Raw genomic sequence first — 22,265 nt, 5'->3', positions numbered from 1 at the left:
TTTTTTTTAATTTGTTTTGAAAGATAGACCCAATACTGTGTTGAGTGGAGGGGACAGGTTAAAGACAGTACAGAACCCACACATCTTCATCAACCATCTTTCTTTCTTTCTTTTTTGCTTTGCTTTGTATTGCCTTTTTCTCTTTGTTTTTTTCCTTTTTAAAATATATGTGGAGCATAATCATAGTATTGATTCTCTTCTTCTCCTTTTTTTTTTCTTTTTTTTTTGCTTTCTACTTAATTTTCTTTTGTTGTTGTTTAAGTTTGGATTGATTATGAATAAGTTTCATGTTGGGTGTTCGAGCACCAGTCGTTAGCGTTGATATTGAGCCTGTCGTGGAGATATTCATAGGCGTGGGTGAGCTTGTCTTTCTCCTTTTGGTTAGCTTTGACTAGCGTTTTGCTTTTGAGATAAATTTGTATATTTTGGTCCACTTTTGGGACTTGTACTCATTTTAGTAGCTATGTATATATGCCTATCAGGTTTTGCGATTGGATCACGTATTTTTTATTATAATATTTGTTCCTGTTTTTATCTTCCCCCGTGTTCTTCAAATTATGTCATTTCTCGCTTGTGGTTTGTTGTTCTAATCAGTATGCCTGGTACTCGTCGTTTCGGGTTATAGGTCAGCTTACCCACTTGTGGCTTATGGTAGGTGTCATTATGACTCGAGATATCGGGTCATGACAAGTTGGTGTCACAATACTTCTTCTTTAGTAAGATTTATGATTGTTAATATGATGTTTTATATTGTGCGTCAATTTACAACAATTCTCCTTTATTCAGCTTTGAGATCGTCAATGTGAGCACGCTCATAACGATACGAGTGAAGCTAGGGTATTGGAGATTCATCAAAACCTTTTGCGTCCTTCTTTTCTATTCAGGTTTGGAATCATCAACGTGAGTAGCTTCACACAGATATGGATAGAGCTAAATTATCGCAATAAGTTCATTCAAATCTTATTGGTCGAAATATTATAATGTATATACAAAGCTTTTTTTAAATGTATATATCACTTTAGCTTCTTTGTATTTTATATAGAGAGAGAGAGAGAATTCCTTTTGTAAAAGTCTTGACTTTCTCATTACACACATGCGAAATTATGAAATTGAGGCATAACTATTAGAAGTGGATATAAAATTTAAGCTTCATGGATTCAACTTTTAAGATTTTAGCACTAAACACATTACAGTTTTATAGTTATGAATTCATAGCTACTATTTGTTACAATGATTTAAAAAAATTTAGACATAAATTTATGTTACACATCAAAAATATTAAATTCAGATGAACTCAATATTAATACTTTGGTTATAGTAAAATGTAGTTGTTAAATTCGAAGGAAATTTTAGCACAACGGTAAAAACTGTCGTTGTATGACTAGAAAGTTAGAGGTTTAAGCCTTGAAATTATGATTATTTTTCGAATTCAGATATAGAGAAAGTTTAGTGCAACAATCTATCTTTAATTATTAAATTTGGAAAAAGGGGAAAGGTTGATATACCCCTCAATTTTGCTATTTAGAGTTGATATGCCCCTCATTATGAAAGTGATTCATATATATGCCTACTTGTATACAAATGACGCACATATACCTTTTTCTTCAAATGAAAGTGATTTTTTTTTAAATTATTAAAAAAATGTATAATCCATATGTTGGGGGGTATATTTGATCCTCCTCACATAATTTATTTTTTTTAACTTTTTTGTTTGAACAACTAATTTAAATTTAATATTTTGATGGTCAAATTTATTTATGTTTCACTAATTTTCTTGTAAAATTTATTATAGATGTCAAATTTTTTGTTTACAAATACAAAAACTAAATTACAATATTGCCGCAAAAAAATAGTTTTAATGAAAAAAATAAGAAACTCAAATAATGATAATCAAAGAAGTCAAACAAAAAATTACGTATGAAAAAGATTAAAATATACCTTAAACTTTGCTAGAAGAATCATATATACCCTTTCTGAATTTTTTTTTAAAATTAAAAGACAAATAAATAAATTTAAAACTATTTTTTTCATTTCCGTCAAATAAAGCTCCTTTTGTAACGGTAGAAGTATATGTAAATCATTTGTACAACAATAAGTATATATATAAACTACTTTTATAACGAGGATAAATCAATTCTAAATGATAAGATCAAGTGTATATCATATCATTTTCCCTTAGAAAAATGATACTTTCTCCGTCCAACAATAGTTGTCCACAATATTATTTTGGGATATCTAACAATACTTGTCCACTTTATGAAATTAATGAATAATTTTACACTTAGTTCTTACTTTACCCTTATAATTAATATAGTCATTTTCTTATTATATTTTTCAAGATATTATATTTATTATATTCAAAAGATGATATAGTACAATTATCTTTTTATTTATTTTTTCTCAAAAAACGTATAAAATTAATAATGAACAAATATTATTTAACAGACAAGTATATAACTCAGTATAAGGTTAGGGCCCCCATACCCATCCCACCAAGACAAAAGGGGAGTTTCTCATTGAATGCAAACAAATGCAGCTTTTTAACTTCCAAAAAAAATAAAATGAAAAATAAAAAACATTTATAGGGTGTTCCATTAGCAAGTAGCACTACCCCTTTTTGGTCACTGAATTTAATTATGCTTCTTGCCTTACCAATCTTTTCTTGGTGGGTGGAATTTATAAAGATACCCCAATAATTATTACTATTATTTTCTAAACAAAATAAAAAGATATGTTCAATAATACTTGTGTACTTTAAACATTTCTTAAAAAACTATAAATAAAAGAGTAATTTTACTATATCACCTTTCGAATATAATAAATATAATATCTTGAAAAATGTAATAGATAAATGACTATCATTAATGATAGGGTAAGTTAAGAACTAAGTGTAAAATTAACCATTGATTTCATAAAGTGCACAAATATTGTTGGACATCCCAAAATATTACACTGGACAACTATTGTTGGACAGAGAGAGTAAATAACTACCTATATTTGTACATTACTAGTTCCTCCATCTCGATCTCAAAGTATTTGTCGTAACTTTTAAAAATAATTATTTTAAATTATTTATTTTAATTTTTTATAAAAAAATAATTATTTTTTCCATTTTATACTTGATAGTTAATAGTAATTGCTTCTAAAGACTATAAAGGTCGTGATAGAATACAAATGACAAAAAATCTTTTCTATTTAATATATTTTTAAGAATCGTATAAAAAAATACGACAGATAATTTGAAACGAAAGAAAAAGTATTTATTAGTAGGAATACCTTCATTAAATTCATGAGCTATTTTTTCTCTCTATCTTTTTCTCTTTAAAATAATTCATATGCTCAAAAGTATTTTGTCTTTCTGAGTTTAATACACTAATAAATGCAACAAACTAATTTAAAAGATTCCCTAAGCTTGCAGATCTTTTACCAAGTATAAAATACTTTATTAACTTACATTTAATAACAAAAATTTACATTCTTTCTTCTTATTAATTCTTTTTTGAAGAAAAAAAGGTGACGTTTCTATACATTTTTAATCTAAAAACAATTTTTATAGTGTTGAAGATTACTAGATACTATATCTAAAGTGTTTTATTATATATTGTGTGAATTTAGTTTCGTATTAAAAAGTAATTTTGGCTTAGATTGATCTATGTATATATTCGAACATAATTACTCAAGCAGTGATTGAGTCCAATGACATTTAAAATCCACAAAAAAATAAATGTTTGATTCGCTTGACTTTGATAAATATTTGCTTTTATGGTATTGATATTGAAGTTTTCCACACTTCGATTATGACATTAATATATTTTGATATGATATTTGATATTTCATATGTACTTTAGAAAAAATAATATTTGATATTTAAATAAAAATATCAAAACACTAAATACTATACGGAAATATTTACTACATATACAAATTACAATCCATAACATTATATAGATAATAATTCAATTGGTTTAAATGTAAAATCATAAAAAGTTTAAAAACCTAAAGGCATTTACATTACTAATACATGTACATATAGTCAATCCTTCTATTAATGTTTTTGAACCTTAGGATAATTCACAATCCTTACAATTTTTGTCACAGTCTTTAGCCTTCGGGTGAGTATTTTGTGCGCACTGGGTAAATCCCTCACTATGTAATAGTCTACTAAACACACAGAGGATGTAAACCTCACTAGGCAAGCCTTATGCGACAGACTCGACTGAGAAAGCATTGAGGGGGGATCGATCCCGGGTCATTCATGTGGATGACCACCCTCCAAACCAACTGAGTCATCCCGAATGATCAATTCTTCTATTATTAATACTACATAATTAATTTTAATCTTACTAATATCTACGTAACTTTAACGGATAATAATTCCTAGATTCTTCTACTGTTTCTTTCTATTGAGTAAGTGTTACTTTAAACGACTCTCAAGTCTCATCACTATGTCTGCTGCTATAGGGTTGCTATCAACAACTAATAAGTCTACTCTCCTATGGCAGCGCGTGGATACACCTTCATTTTATTTTAATATCAAATTTAAAAATAAATTTATATCTCAAATTTGGTACTTAAAAGGTGGATAAGTTAATTTCAAGATTATAATTCTTCGATAACTTTGTTAATGAATCAAACGATTCCTAAAAGTTCCTAGTTAGGAGCACTACTTATAATATGTCTAAATAAGTTTGGAAACAATTTGGTTAAAATCCTTATTAGTTATTGTTTTTGTCTTAATTTAGGTGAATTTTTTGCTTTTCGAGATTTGAATTATGTAAAAATTTTGATTAATATTTTTAAATGTTATTTTTTTCATTGCGCATGAGAAGAATTGCAACTTCAAAGAATTTTTCATATGATTTTTTAATATTTTAATTTTATAATATTAAGTTTATCTAATTTAATTTAACTTAAAAATGAGTTAAATTAACTCTCTAAAACGCAAAAACTCCCAAATAAATTGAAAAAAAGGGAGTAAAACTTAAATTAATATTCTTGATATTCAATTTTTTTTTAAATTGATATCCCCCATCTAATTTAAATTTGACAATGAATTCACAACATTTTTTTTATTCGTTGTCATGTTTTTCCTAATTAGTACTCCCTCTGTCCCAATTTATATGACTTACTTTCCTTTTTAGTCAGTCCCAAAAAGAATGACACATTTCTATTTTAAGTAACAATTTAGCTATAAAATATCTATTTTACCCTTAATGAAATGATTTGCAGCCACACAAATTTCTATCATTCATTTTGGACCACAAGATTTAAAAGTCTTCCTTCCTTTCTTAAACTTCGTGTCGAGTCAAAGTACTTCATATAAAATGGGACAGAGGGAGTACTATTTTTCATTTTATTACTGCTTTGATTTGTTTGACTGTGTCAAACTCACAACATTGTGTATACTCTACCTTCTTTAAATTTCACTTTTATAAAAATTCACTGGATATGTTGTTATTATTTATAATAAAATTCATATATTTTTAAAAATTACATAAAAATATTATAAGTCACGATAAAAATCTTCGGAAAACGTGATTGCCACGCGCATGAAAGAGAGGTGAGTAAATTTTAGAATGGCCTGCGCTTTTGGCGCTGCGGTAAATTGCACCCCCCCGCCCCACCCAACCCACCTTTTACCCCTTAACTCCCGGGGGGTCCTTCTCTACCAAATATTATACGTATTTGTATAGTATATAGTTTGATTTATATAAATTATTAATTGTGTTAATACTTTTGTTTGGATTTTAGTCCAAAAATATTTCTAAGCAATTAGAATTAGGACGGTATGGGTAGAGGAGATGCACGAATGTTTCAGTTGTAGAGGTGTGGGAGGCTGATTATGAATAATTTTATGAGAGGCAGAGGTAGGTCAAAAAAATATTGTGGAAAGTTGATTAGACAAAACATAACATAACTTCAGTTCGTTGAGGACATAACCTTAGATAAAAAATTTATGAAGAATATATATATATATAAGTGGCGGAGCTAGGAATTGTACGAAGGGTGTCTAAAAACTGCACAACAAAAGCTCTTTTTAAAAAAGGGAAAAAATTGTTGCTAGTGAGATTTGAACACACTTGCACTAGCTCATTCAAGGCATCTAGAACCCATCAAAGGGGTCTAAAACCACTGGACTACGATAACCTATTGTGATAAGGGTATCCAAAATATGTTATTTAATCACTTCATGTATCATTTTACTTGTATATACAATATTTTTTTTCGACGAAGCACCCTCACATGCACATGGCTACGTCCCTGTATATATACATACACATACTCTTATAGTTTATTGTCCTTTGAGCTTGATTATTATATCTGATTTTTTTTTTACAGGTCGATTATTGTTGTATTTGTTATGGCTATTGTTTATGATGATTTGTCAGACTGTTATGATTGTCTTTATTTCTGTTTTTTTTAATTTTGTTGTTTTGGACTATTCTTTTTCTTGAGTCGAGAGTTTATCTGAAATAATCTTCTTACCTCTAGGTAGTGGTAAGGTTTCCCTATCATACTTGGTAAATTACACTAAATATGTTATTATTATTGTAACATTAGCGTGAACTAGCTCAATTACACCTTTTATCTCTAAAAGCACTATTTTACACTTAGAATAAAAATTTATGTGTAAATACTCACTAAAATATTATTTCGAAAATAACCTCATGATATATACTTATTTACTAAACTGCCATTGAGTGAATCATAAAATGACAACACACTGACTTTAGCAGTGCACGAGCATTTAAAAAAAGAAAAAAAAAAGCTGTTAAAACTAAAAACATGGGAAGGGTATCTTACTTTTAGTGGGCTCAAAGGTACTGTTTATGTTTACTTTATTTTGGGCTAGACAAACTTACCCTCATGGCCCATCAAGCCCTTAACTATCCTTTTCACCTTTTTTGTAATGATAAAATTGCTAGAATATTTTTTGGCATAATATCTGGACGTGTCATTTAAATTTAGATTTAACTGATATCTATGTTTTCTAATTTTGTATAAAGCTTGAATAAATAGACACACGTGTTTTATGTAGCAATTTGTGTGAGACGTTACATTGGACGCGTGTGTTTATTTATTTGGAGTTTATATATGTTTAACTGTTTACTTGTTTACACTCAGAATGTGAAGGAATAGATGCTAAGTAAGGCTAAGTTGAATGGCATGTTTATGTGTTGTGTTATTTATTTTTTATTTTATAAAAGATGAGGTTTAGTATTTTGTATATTGATACTTTAGAGAAGGATAATTCGGTGGATTAAGCTTTTGCTATGTATAGGGTTTAGGAGAGAGTTGAATTACAAGGATTTATTATAATTTATATGTAACTTTATTTTGTAATTTTGCAAGTGACTTGTTTTATAGCTTAAACGTGTAATCTCTTAGTCACATGATTGGAACTTTACTAGTTACGTCAAGACCCCCCCTTTAGAGACTCACTATGTATGTTTTGACTTAAACATCTAAAGTTTAAAATTTTGGGAGAAAATCTGTTATTTAAAATTTTGTAAAAGAAGATTCTTGCTCAGCGTGAAGAAATTGTTTGTACCATATGAAATGATTCATTAGATAATAATTAATTACTACCATTGTTTATTTATTGGACCATGGAATATTTGTAATTTTTTTTATATATTTAAAAGTATGTAATAACATGTGATCGTAAATATCTAAGTATAAAAGGAACATGAAAATATTATGTAATTTGTTAATGCGTCGCCTTACGATGTAAGTAAATTATGATTATAAAAAATTGATTTTTTTTTTATAATGTTCATAAATTGTGAAATTTCATATTTATTAAAAACAAAATAATTTTTAAAATTCAATTCATATCCAAACAAAATTTGAATTTTAGCAATATAATTTTATCATGATTTAAAATCATATCCAAACATTACATATTGATAATTCAAATCATGCGAGAGTTCGAAGTCAATTCTAGTTGCTATAATTGGAGTGAACAAGGCATAAATAATTACTTTAGCCATTCTTTTTGAATTATGACATTGATGTAAATCAATTTAATTTGTCATTAAAAGCTCTATCTCAGTGTATAATTATGGATTTTTTGCAGCCTCTGAGAAGAGCTTCTATGCACAAACATGATGATATTTTAGGCGCGCGAACATCTCATTTAAAAAATTTAATTAAATTATTAAAAATAAAATCTATATTTATTTATATTTAAATATATTTTTATAACTATATATTTTTTTCCGTGTCAATTTAATTATTTTTCATAAATTTATGTGAGTATTTTTTACATTATTAGGTCATTTTATTTTGTTATAGTAGAACTTGTTAAACTCATTTACATTTTTCACATATCTTTAATTTCTACCAAAACAATTAGGCTATGATTCTCAATTCCCTTTGTTTTATTTCTTTTAATTTCATCTTTTTGAATTGGTGTATATATAGGTAGGCTAAGATTCTTGCCTTTTGAAAAAGAAACTCATCTCTCCTTTTCTTCTTTTATTCCTGTACTTTCTTTAATTTTATTTCAATTTTTATCTTTTTGGTCTTCCCTTTCCCTCTTATATACATTTCAATTTTCAAATACTTTTTAATATATGGTTTACTTAGGTGCAACATGTTGCTAAAACAATGATTAAGTCAATCTAATCATTGTTAAAAAAAAGAAGAGAATGTGAAGTATTTTTGTAACATAAACTTAGTAGTCTCATTTGTCTCTTATTCTTTACATACATTCATATACCTTTATTAAAAAGAAAGAATAATAACATTTTTGATCCCTTAATTATCGATAAATTTTAATTTAGTCCATATAATATCTGATTAAAAACATTAAATCTTCAATCAATTAAGTGATATAACTATGGTAAATTTATGAATATTCACGAGTAAAGAAATAAAAATTTCACAATCCAATTAATTGAAAGTTTAATATGCTTAGTCAGATATTTCAGTAACTAAACTCAAAATTTATCAATAACTTATCTAAAAATGTTATTAATTAACCCCCCCCCCCCCCAACCACCACCACATTTTTAAAAAAAAAGACATAGGATTACCCTTAAAAATATGAGGGTTATATTTTTTTTCTCTAGCAATATTCTTGAGGTCTCTTTCTAGGCAATAGGAATTTATTTATTTTGGTTAAAACAAGTCACATTTCAAAAATTGAGTGTCTTCCGACCAGACAAAGATGGGCATTTTTAGAGCTATAATGTTAGTTTGTCTTGTGACAACATAAATCCTATATTTGTCTACAACTTTCAACATCCTTCTATTTATCACCTTATATATATAATTATTAGATTATATTTTTGGTTGTAAACATAAATAATATTGTATAATAATACATCTTTGTTTAAGATTAATCTTCATGGATAAAATATATACTACAAATGTCTTATTATTTTCTCAAGGAAAATTAAGCTTATGATAACTAACATAATTGGTAACAAAAATTATGTATAGATCTAGCACGCTTGCATGGTGATAAGGTTTGTTGGTTTGGTTGTCTTTTCTCATGTTTCATCTTGTCTTCTTTGTTTTCTTTCAATTTTTTAAACATTATATGATATCTTTTATCAACACATATATTGAATAATCGATTGATTAACTTAGATAGATAGATAAAAATTACGGAATAGTTTTTTTTTTATCTCTAATTGAACGTATTCTAAATAAGAGGCAAATCCAAATACTGCATGTATTAGGATGAGAACAATCGTTGGAAATGACTGCTAATACCCCTAAACTAAGAAACGAAAGGAGGAATTCGTCAAAGAAGTTCTCATCTGATTAGCTAGTTGGTGAGGTAATAACTTAACAAAGTGATGATCACGAATTGGTCTGAGAGAATGATTAGCCACAGTAGGACTGAGGCACATGACCCGAACTCCTACGAGAGGTAGCTTTGGGAATTAATAATTCACAATGGCCAAAAAGCCTGACCGAGCAATATTGCGTAGAGGTAGAAGGTCCACAGGGTCGTGAACTTTTTCTTTTTTCGGAGAAAAAATAATGATGATATCAAGGGACTATGCATTGACTTAACTCTATGGCAACAATTAATTTTGAAATTTATGACCCTTCATTTGCCACCATAATTTCTAACCCATTTATGTGTTACTAGGTACGCAATTTACTATAGGTATATATATAGTAAAAAAAATTAACAAATAGACTGACCTAATTAGGTTAAAATTACTGATTCTGCTAAACTCGTATAATAAACTCTATATCCACCCCTAATGTTTCTCTTTTTTCGTTCAATTCATTAACCATTAAGTCACGTTAGTATTAATTTTCTTGATTTATTAAACTTTTAAAAGTTTTTTTATTTTTTAATTAAAAAAAACTCACTACTGTTAACATAGGATACATACAAACATGAAATGTCACACCAAGACTTTGTCTATGCATATAATGGATCAACTTTAATAAAGTGAAGCTGTTGGTAATGTCTTTGTCAACATGTAAAGACAGTGGGCTTGTGTCTCAGTGTGATAGTGAGAGATGGAGAAATGAATGGGTCAATCGAGTTGTGCTGGTATGGTTGAGATCAATAACAAATTTATACGTCAAAAATAAGGCGTGTGAGTTCGTAATCATTTTTTTTGTAAAATTAAGTATTTTATGTATACATTATGATATTAAAAGACTAAACGATGTACTTAATTGAATGTCGAGTTATTAACTATAGAGGACTAGTGATCAATATATTTCACTCATGTTCTAGAAATCTTAGATTCTTCTTTGACGGATTCCTATACCCTTAACCAGCAGAGTCTCAGGTTTGAACATGTAGGAATAAACTGACATGTCCAAATTTAATCGGACTCCAATATAAAAAGTGGAAACACACGAACAAAAAGAGATAGATGGAACCCTCGAACTTCACGCTGGCAAACTGTCTCACCATCTTACTGTTTGATAACTACCACTCATAAACTTGACACTTTCCCCCCTCATATCTCTCTTCATTGTATACATATATACACTCATATTTTACTTTTCCAAATGAAAATAAATAGATATATATAAAGTGGATGAAACACAATATATCAAAAGAAAAGAATATAAAAAGACTCTCCCCCCCCCCCCCCCCCCCTTCCATTATATATGTCTTTATTTAAAATGAATCGATAATAATAATATACTCAGTGTGATGTGAGACATATCTGGAAAAGACATGTAAAATTTACATAAGCGCCTTACTTTTTTCGTGTGTGAGACTGAGAGTTAAAAATACAGTTTTTGATAGACCCCAGCTTAAGAAAAACAAAAATCAATAATAACATAAGACTTTTAAATCTTATAAAGATATATCACTACAAAAAAATTGTGAATTACATGTGGATTTTCCTGGGGATTAGTATGAAAATTCGCAGGAACTTATTTTCCTGCAAATTTTCATACTAATTCCCAGGAAAATCCCCATATAATTCACAGTTTTCTTGTAGTGTATATAATTTGCTAGTGACGTAACTAGGAAGAGTCGAGGGGGTTCACTTGTAAGGGCTGATAGATAGGCATGTATAAATTTATTTAATACACATAAATAGTTTATTCCAAAATAAGTAAGTTAAATTTTTAAGATTTCAAATCTATAAATTCAGAACTCTAATTACTCTTGTGTTCACTTGAGTCCCTTTTGCCTAATTAATTATAATTATACTTCACAAATAGAGTACGTATGAATAATATTTTAGTTATACGTAAATTATTGAATTTCATTGACTAAAAAAAAATGAAAAATGGGGTAAAAATATCCTTAGAGTTCGAATCTTATGTGAATTTTTGGTTGATTAGCCATTTCGTATATCATATTAAAAATAATTTTTGAATTTTTGTGATCATAAATTAAAACATGTTATTTCTACGAGAGAGTGTCACAAAAAATAAAATCCAAATCATTTTGAATTTAAAAGTTTACAAAAATATAAAAGTTACTAATATGTACATGCATCTAGGAAAAAACAATATACTTATATAATTTACTGTTTGCATGGACCACAAAAGAAACAAGAGTACAAACAGTAGTGTTTAAAACAGGAAACTGTCCAGAGAGTTACTAGAGTATATACTTTTGATTAATTGGTGTTCGATAATAATATTGGAGCCTGAATTTAAACATTAATTAATGCAAAATTCATATGTAAAGACGATGATGCTCCCAATGTTGTTTTTTTCATTTTAGTGAAATTGAACTCGAAACCTTTTAGTATGTGGATTCAATCACAAAAGTTGGCTCAAGTGTTATAAAATGTTTATGCCATATTAAAAAACCACCCATTCCTTAAAGGATCGATATGACACTCTTTACGAAATTTTTATAAAATATGCATGTAAAAATAATAAAATAAAAATAGTATGATGTATAAGGAGTCTTTGCTTCCTAATGTAGAATTTTTCAACGAGAATATTAATTAATTGGACCTAAAAATGGATATTGAACATCAGATGAAATATTGTGAATGTTATGTCATGACTAATTTTGAAAACACTTTCTTTGAATCGAGATTTTTGCTGGAAACAATCTATTCATTTTACACAAGGTGGGAATAAGATCTAAATACACACCCACGTCTTTCTAAATTCCACTTATGAAATCTCACCATGCATGGTATTACTTAATATATGTTTCAATTTGTTTGTTCTATTTTTTTAAAATCTGTTTAGAAAATAATGTCTCTTTCCTCTTTCACTGACTCCTTTATTTCAACTTTTCACGTGACATATTTAAAATTACAAAATTCAAAACTCTTCCTTACTTTCTTAAATTTTGTGTCAAATTAAAACGGGAGAATATTATATTGTTGTAACTTATAATGCCATTGCTAATTTATCGCCCGCATGTAACGTGGGAAAATGACTTGACCATGTTGCTTTTGTACAGCCTCTGTCTTTCCTCTTATTAGTCCTTGTATTCCATGGATAATATTTAGGATCAGTTGTATCGTAGAATGTATTAGAAAAAATAATATATGTATTATTAATACTATTTTTTGATTTTTTGGTAGGAACTATAGAATGTTAGTTAGATTTTTCTTCTCTGTGGTCATGGATTTTAAGTTTGGCTCCACATATATATATAGTACCTATATATAGACAGGATGTACAAATTCATCTACGAGGCCAATATAGATAGAGTTACGATTTAAAATTTATAAAGTCAAGATTCTATCCTGTTAAAATTATTGAGTTCTAAATTTATATATGATAGACTTTTTAAGTATAAAATAGGGTTCAAATTTTTTTTTATTGAGTTTGACTGAACCTGTAACAATCTAACAGAAGTGCAATAGCTCCACTCCTAAGGTTCGATTATTATTATTTTATTGATCATAATGTCTGGGCTAGCTTTTGCGCATTAGTAATTTTTATCTAAATTATATATTGTTCTTTAAAATCGATAAAAATACATACTACAAATTATTAACGTAGAACCAATAAGTACTCAAACGGATTAGAATTTCGAACACATAAATTTTAAACTTCACTTATGTTATAAGCTATATAGAGAAGTATTGAAAACATTCCTGAAATTGATCGTCCGAATTTAAATAATATTACTGTTCAAAAAATTAATTATTCATGATCAGTAGTACTAACTTTATCTCCCGCGTTTAACGTACAAAATTCCAGATTTCTCATCTGTCCTTGTCTTTCCCCCCCAAGCCCTTGACTTGGGCATGTGCTTGTGGACACCACCCACCTAGGCCTTGTTTCTTTTTTTCTTTTTTCAATTTTTTTTTATGTTTCTTCAATGTTTTTTTTTTCTTTTTAACCGTGGTTCGATGTTTGTATTAGAGTCAGACTGAAATTTAAATCGCAGATAGCAAGGCCCTTGTTGCACTTGAGCTGATATACTATCTGAACTCTGGTTGTTAAATTGCACAGGCTATGTTGTTGAGTTGCATGGTCTATCTCCAGAGGCGTTCACTCACAACAATTGTTTTTTTTTTCATTTATAAGTTTTTGAACCCGAAATCTAGTTAAATAAAAGTAAAATTGTGCATAGCAAGGCCCATGTTGCACTTGAGCCGATACACTCTCCGAACCTTAGTTGTAAATTGAATTGAATATGTTGTTGTTGTTGTTTTGCATGGTTTATCTCTAAAGGTGTTCACTCACAACAAATGTTTTTTTCATTTTGAAGATCTCGAACTCGAAACCTAGTTAAGAGTGGAGGAGTCGATCCTAAAAAAATCCACATGTTCGAGTCCTAAGAATGAAAAAACTGTTAATGAAAAGCATTTTACCCTTTTAGTGAGTCTTACACCACACAAAAGATTAGTCACATCAACGTGTATCAAATAATATATCTGTTATACATTTTATTTATACTGGGCATACACCAACAACTACAAACTATTATGATGATTCCGTAAAATAATTTAGTCTGACTCATTAAAAATGTTAAGATCCCTAATAAAAAAGATACAAAACATGGTGCCCCATGATGAGAACAAACAAGAAAGATATTTTTTTTTGCCCTATCAATATCTCTATGGTGAGAGGGCCTTTTTGTCCCTAGTTCATGCACCTCCAAGACCTACACAAAGATTAATGATGTTTGATTTCTGCTCCTAAACAACTCACACACTATGCCTCACTAATCAAATAATTTATTATACTGTGATAGGGAAAAAAGAACAAGAACAAACAAATTGTAAAAAAAAGGGACCTAAAAAACAAACATTTTGGCAACTATATGATGTTCAACAAAAGGAGAGTTGTTGGAACATCTACCTCAAAGTGATTGATTGGACATTGTGTGGTGATCCATTCATGTCATTTCTTTATTTTTGTAAATAATTGAGGTGAGCAATCCAAGTGTTTTAATCACCATGTCAATGTCTTAATTAATCTCTTTTTAATTTGGTTCCCCTACAATTTCTTAAGATGAAAGCATTAATTAAGATTTTTAGTGTAATGTATGTTAGTTATTGTCTATTTGGTTGAGGGAAAAAAAAACAAGAGACCAAGATTGACAATAACCAATTTCTTTTTAGTGCTCTTATTGTTGCAAAATTTAGCGAGTAATATACATTTGTTATACATTGAATATACAACCATTAACGATTACGACTAGACAAGTGAAATTTCTCTAAGCCACCTAACAAAAAAATGTTAACATCCCAATGAAAAACAACTTATGAGACATGAAACAAGGTGACCCTTTTCCCCAATTGGTGAAAACTAAAAAGACCAATATTTCCCCTAACACAAAAATATATATTTGTTTTCTCCAATGTTTATAAAATAATTAAATTAATTATTTTTTGTTTATGTGGTTACCACAACATCAATATGGGCCAACATGTCTTGGGAAGTTGATTCCATTTTTTCATGTTTGGGCCTTATTTTTAACAGTAAATATGGGCCAGTTGGGGCCACTGTCCAATTTGCATGGGTTATAATGTTTCATGTCAACATTTAATCCGCAAGTCTTTTATTGTTTCATACATTTTACTGTTTAATAACAGTTTTACAGATTGTCAATAATGTCACATTCAATGTTTGATATTATTATTATTATTATTATTATATCGACGTGGGTCGTGGTAGGATGATTGTGATTCCTCCACCCTTGATCAGAGGTTTCGAGTTCGAGTACTGAGAACAAAAAAGAAATTTTGTTGCGAGTGTCAATGCAATAGACCAAATCTGGATTAGTCGGACTCCAATGTAGATACTGCACATTGGATGGGTAACCAATAAAATGTTTGTTATTATTGTTATGTGCAGTGTGTGCCTTTCTTGATGTTTTTTCTAGCTCGGTTTTAGGTATTCGTATTGAGACTTGATTAAATTCAGATATGCGTCGAAAAATCTCATATTAGGAGTAAAACACCCTATGGTGACTTTTTACCTAATAGAGCTCGGAATTCATATTGAGACTTGATTAAATTCAGATTTGCGTTGAAAAGTTCCATGTTAGCAGTAAAACACTCTCTTATAATAACGATTTTGTACCTATCAGAGCTCGAATTCAAAATTTTTAATTAAGAATGAGAGAGCACTTTAATACTTTTATCACAAGTCACAATCCCTTTCTTGATGTTTCACTTCAGAGTTTATTGCAAATTTATTTTCTCATTGAGTTGGACTTGCCATGGCCATTCACATACTGCTGGAGACAATAAATGTATCCTCAGAACCTAGGGGGGTGGGGGATGCATGCATGTAGGGGTGGGTCCACCATTATAATTACGAGTTCAATAGAATTTGATATTTTTAATGTAGATGATCTTATATACAAAAAAAGTATTACCATTTTAATGAATGTTAAATTTGAATCCATAACTTTTTATTATCTATAATGAATTCAATACTAAAAATCTGAAAGTTCGAAATCATATCAAATTTTGAGTCTATACCTGCGCTGTTGTGGGTGCGAGTGTACCTACTAGTAACTACCTTATACTTGAACTAAATTCGAATCTACCATCGAAAAAAGAGTTAGCGGATACTACAATCACTAGTATAACTATTACATTTACCGATTTAAATTCCCGAATCAACCTCTAAACTCTGCTAGCCATAAAAACTTTAAAGAGGAAAAAAGATTTAATCAGAAATATCACATGTATATATATGCCTTGTAATTGTAGCTGGACCAAACTTTGCCAAATTAATTGGGTTCAACTTAGCCCAAGAAAATATTTTTGTTCATATTATTTTTTTACTATATTTGTATTTTTACAACTTTTACGTCCAAATATTACAAGATGGGCATTTGGTCTAGTGGTATGATTCTCGCTTAGGGTGCGAGAGGTCCCGAGTTCAATTCTCGGAATGCCCCTAACCTTTTTTTCCTCATTCCCCGAAGCCTCGGGTACTTCATATCGAGTTTAAGTTATACACTTATACGTTGTCTTATTTTCAAGATCGTAAATTCACATTATGGATGTTTTCCTTGTAAATACCTATTCCCCAAAGCCTCGGGTACTTCATACCGAGTTTAAGTTATAACACTTAACATTATCTTATTTTCAAGATTATAAATTCACATTATAATCCACAACCAAAACATATTTATTAGTGCTAGCAGTTACATTCCCTACTATAACTTGAGCACAAAAAATTCAACACAAATAAAAGTGGAAGCTTATATGTAGAAATCTTTAGAGTGTTCTACACATACGAAGTATGATAGATCAATCATTCATAATGAACAACAAAAGTAATACATGCCTTAATTTCTATGTACAGTCAAACTTCTCTATAATAATATTATTTGATCAGATATATGTTACGACTGCGACAATAAACTATTGTTATAGAGAATATTTTCAGAGAAAACATGATTGTTATAAAATATAATTGTTACAAAGAGGTCCGATCCTATATCTACTAGAACAAACCAAACCAAACCAAAACATATTACTACTATTCTACTAGTTACATTCCCCAATCAGTACACACTAAAACTAAACACAAAATACAAACCAATACTATATATATATATATAATATGTAAACACAAAGACTATAACTTTAGTACATAATATTCAACACAATAATGAAAATGGAAGTTCATTTCCTTCTTGAATAATACCATATTCTTCATCAACTTCCAAATTCAACCACTTTAATTCTTCTTCTTTTTCTTTTTCAACAATGGTACATTCCAATTCAATCTCTTTGTTCTTGCTACTATTTCCAATTTTGTCCTTAGAATTGCTCTCATCCTTCAATAAACCATAGTTAAAACAAACTTCTCTCCATTCTTTGCCCTCGGATAAATGCTTGTGTCTTCGTAGATACCTTTTCAATTCCAACAGAATGTTTCGAAAGGGCTAAGAGAAATAAACAATGAAATCAAGTTAGTATTTTTATAATATATGCTCGAAAAAATTCATATTTTTGACATTATTATTTTCACTAGGAAGAAAGTATAAGTTCGTCATTAGTCCTATTTAGCAATAATTTTCAAAAAATCATGTTAACTACGAGCTGTTTAGTGAGTGTTAGTCAACTTAACATGATGGTCTAGAAGATTTATACACTTATAATACATAAAACCTTGTGTATTACTATATAATACTTTCACATTTTTCAGTGTACAGAAATTAAACTATGTTCAAAATGATAGACGTTCTTTCAAACATGTACTCGAAAATATGCACAAACTACTTCAAAATTTCTGTTTACTTATTGATATAATCAAGCCCCATGAAACACTTATAACAACAACAATAACAACATATCCAAGTAAAATTTCATAAGTGCGGTCTGGTGAGATAATGTGTATGCAAACTTACCCCTATCTCGGGAAGATCTAGAAGTTGTTTACATGTTTTCAATAGATCATCCACTCAAGTAAAACATATCAAAACATGTATTAGAAGTATATAAAGTAGAAGGATAGCAGAGAAAAGAACAACAACATAAATAAATAATACGATAACTGAAGCAAAGGAAACAACAGATAATGATAAATTCTTAGAATAAAAGAGAGGGGAAAATTGAACCTCAGCTTTGGTATCAAAAGCCAGTCGAAAAAAAGCAGCAGAAACAGAGTGTTTTCCAACATTTTCAGCCAATTTGATCTGAGAAAGCCAATAACTCGACGTTTCCAATCTATCAAATCTGCATTTGCTGCATTTCTCAGCACTGTGAAAAGGAGTTGTGCTTCCAGAGAGTCGAGGCTTCGCCAAAACAGGCGATTTCACCGGAGTTTTTGGCTCAGTAGCAGCAACAACCTCTCTGTTTTCTTGAAAACACACACTTTTCTTTCTTGTTTTTGCTCTGTTTACTTCTTTCTTGGCGCTTTCCGTTACTGGATTTACTGCAGACTCAGTTAAAGATTGAGTCTTTTTTGGTGATTTGAGTGGTTTTTGAGGAACCCCAGATGAAGATTTTGCCAATGGCTTTCCAGGAACTGTTTTTGTTGGAACATTCGTGCTTCGAACTGTGCCAAAAACTCTGTTTTGCCTGAAACAAATATATATGCTAACTCAATGGCGTAATCAGAAATTCCACGAAACAATGTTCAAGATTTAATACCAAGGACAATAACATTGTCAGTGTAATTCCACGAGTGAGGTGTACACATACCTTACCCCTATGCATACCATAAAGAGTTTGTTTCTGATAAACTCTCGACTCATGAAATATATCTATGCATAAAAAAAAGAACTAATTTTTACAACCTATGTTCAGTGTGATTTTCTACCTACACAATATAATTTCCTGACGAAGGGTGTTCATTGTTCATCCACAACCCTTCATTCTATGTGGCTCCGCTACTGGCTAATCTATACACAAGAAAAGGTATGAAAAGTTGGAAGATTTGTGTTTCGAATTTTACCAAAAACTCTGTTTTGTCCAAAACAAACATACAAAACAGAGCCAGAATTTTAAGTTTATGAGTTCTGACCATCTGAATACATTATATAAACTTTTAACACGAATACAAAGTTTGAACCAAAACTATAGAGTTTGTCAAACTTGTAACTACCACTGTGGCTCCGTCTCCGCGAACATATGCTAACTATACACAAAAAAAGTTCTAAAAAGTTTAATTTTTTTTTTTTGTTTTGTTTACCTGGGAATGGATGGCTCTTTGGATTGAATTTTTGGTGCTTTTGAGATATTTTTGTTGAATCTTGATTTCACAGATTGAAATTTACCTGTAATTTTTGTGTTAATATCAAAACAAACATTTATATATACCTATCATAATAATTTAAATATGCGTAAACATAATTTTACCTGGAAATGGTGTAGGGTGAGGATCCATATCTATAGACATAATAATACTTGCCAGAAAAAAATGAGTTGAATTAAACTTTCAAAAATTTATTTGTTGTTAATATTAATATATTTGGAATTTGGAATTATAACTTCTTCTTTTTTTGCAGTTCAAATAATGATCAAAAGCGGGAACAGGTTTTTTAATTTAAAGTCAGAGTTAGGCGCGGTTATATCATACGCTCCCCTAATTAGTTTATTTTGTTATAAAGCTAAAGGGGCAAGTTGGGAACTTTTTTAAATATTCTTTTTGATTCTTTACTCGATGTCTTGGTATTCACATTGGACTCGAACTAAATCTGGATTCACGAATTACATGATCCATTTTTTTGGGATGATACTCACGTTTTTTTATTTTTGTTTTTACGTTTTCTAGGAGCTGTCATTTTTTTTACTTTATTGGTGACTTGAACTCGGTCAATTGAGATATAATAATTACGATTTGCCTTTCAAATGAGATGATTTTTAATTTTTGTTTTTAAATGGGTTGATCTTTAATTTTTACCCTTAGAGCGGGTGACAAATTTTTTAAAGGCGCGAGACATAACTTATAAAATACTATGAGGCGAAAATATAATTTATGCTCCACAAAGATTACGTAATTACACGATTTAAGATAACATAATCTCAACAAATCCCTACCATTAGACTTAATTACAAAAAACCCATTTTCCTTCTCTCTCTCTCTCGCTCTCTCTCTCTCTTTACATTCAGATACATCATTTCACCTCTTATATAAAGTATAGAAACCCCAACAATTTGGGCGCTAATTACATTCTATCCCGAAAGTTTTTCAAATCATAGTAATTCCAAATTTTTCAAAACTCGCGGATACATTGCTCCTTCACACGATACATAGTAAACGATACATGAGTTATGTATCAAATATATAACTATAAACCAGATTCATACTGATTTAGGTTTGAAATAATTTAGTTCATGTATCAACAATATTATTTGTACCATATACATTGTACACAAACAAAGATGTAATGTATCTGATAGAGTTGAAGTGATGTATCCGAATGTTTAGATTAAAATAAAAAGGATTTTTTAAAAAATTAATTCAAATGATAAAATTTTTTAGAGATTATGTCATAAGTCATGTAATTACGTAATTTTTGTAATCCCTAAAAGTTTAAAGACCAGTACAAAATAGGAATAACAGTGTAAATGACCCGCCAGTTGGGCCGTTGCCCAAGAGGGTTATTTTGGGCTGTTATTGGGTCGAAAGAGGACTTCTTTAGGAAAATAGCCACTTTTTGAACCGCTAAGCAAACTTTATAATATTTCAAAAGAGCAAAACTATTCAAAGTTTTATTTTTTTAAAAGAGGAAATAAAATGTCGACCAAAATTTCCCTAGTTAAAACATGGAAAAACTAGTCAAAACTTTAGTCCTAGAGATTCATATGCATCATTTCAAACTCTAATCTTATATATTGAACTCCATGATTTTTAGTGGAAATTCATAACATTATCCTAAAATTTCACTTGTAAAAGTCAAAATTTCAAAATTTAAATTAAAAATATATCATAAGTGAAATAACCATTTAACATTATTTGAATGACTTTTATATAAATGAAAATAATCATTTAATATAATTTAACTCATGACACTTATTTCAAAACTTAAGACTTTGAGTAACTTTCGATTATCCTGCTTGCTTCACTTGCTTTTTAACTACACTTATTTCAAAACTTATATCATATGATGAGAAGATAAATAATACAATTGACTAAGCATGCATTGATGACTTGCAATTTGCATGCAAAATTGTTTATATAAGAAAAAGTAAAACAATCAACTTGAAGAGAAGTTTCCTAACCATTTGTGCTGTATATAGTGCTTATTTCAAAAGAGTGACTTAAATTAGCAAAAAAGGACAAGCACTTAAAAATTGACCAATGAACAAATTGATGAGATGCCACTTTGAAGAATTTATATTCTAAACAAATTGTGTTCTCATTTGTTTGGAATCTAGCAAAGAAACTTTCCTTTTCTATGTGCACTTAAGTTTTCTATAAAGAAAAAGAAAATATCATGTCCGTCTCAAAATACTTATCGTCCTTAATTAAAAATATTTATTTCAAAAAATTATTATTATAAAAGTTCGCTTTTCTCCATTTTACATTTAGTAATAATTGTTCTTGGATACTATAAATCTCTCTGTTGTAACACATAAATAGAGTCAATATTTAATGAAGAAAGATTATATTATAAGACATACATAACGATAAAACAGTCAAAATACTTTTTAATCAATATTTTTTTAAACGACACGTAAGAGAAAAACGCAATAGATAATGGGACAGATGGAGTAAAATGTTAATTCAAGCCATAAATCTCAATCTGCTCTTTCAACATCATTAGACTTAAACCACAATAGGTCCAATTCACACAATTAATTGTAAACTCATTAATTAGGATTCACATTACAATCCGTAATTACACAATTCAATTTTGAAGTTTAATAAACAAACACAAATATAAGTTTTGGCCAAAACTATGGTATGCAGAATCC

The 22,265-nt window shown here is 29.2% G+C and overlaps 1 protein-coding gene and 1 non-coding gene across 2 annotated transcripts; one reads left to right on the top strand and one right to left on the bottom strand.

Annotated features, from left to right (window-relative positions):
- The first annotated feature begins 16,717 nt into the window (after window positions 1-16,717).
- TRNAP-AGG (transfer RNA proline (anticodon AGG)) lies at window positions 16,718-16,789 on the top strand. Its single transcript has one exon. It is a non-coding gene; the product is annotated as a tRNA-Pro (tRNA).
- Window positions 16,790-17,335: 546 nt separating this feature from the next.
- On the bottom strand, window positions 17,336-19,830 carry LOC125843699 (uncharacterized). The gene is made up of 4 exons (XM_049522879.1): window positions 19,704-19,830; window positions 19,537-19,621; window positions 18,461-18,923; window positions 17,336-17,785 (listed from the first exon to the last, which is right to left on the bottom strand). The coding sequence occupies exons 1-4, from the start codon at window positions 19,741-19,743 to the stop codon at window positions 17,498-17,500; spliced, it is 876 nt and encodes a 291-aa protein (XP_049378836.1). The 5' UTR covers window positions 19,744-19,830; the 3' UTR covers window positions 17,336-17,497.
- Between the last annotated feature and the right edge of the window lie 2,435 nt (window positions 19,831-22,265).

Source organism: Solanum stenotomum, chromosome 11 (genome assembly GCF_019186545.1).
Source record: "Solanum stenotomum isolate F172 chromosome 11, ASM1918654v1, whole genome shotgun sequence".
NCBI classification, from domain to species: Eukaryota; Viridiplantae; Streptophyta; class Magnoliopsida; order Solanales; family Solanaceae; genus Solanum; species Solanum stenotomum.
This window is presented reverse-complemented; position numbering and strand designations above follow the sequence as displayed.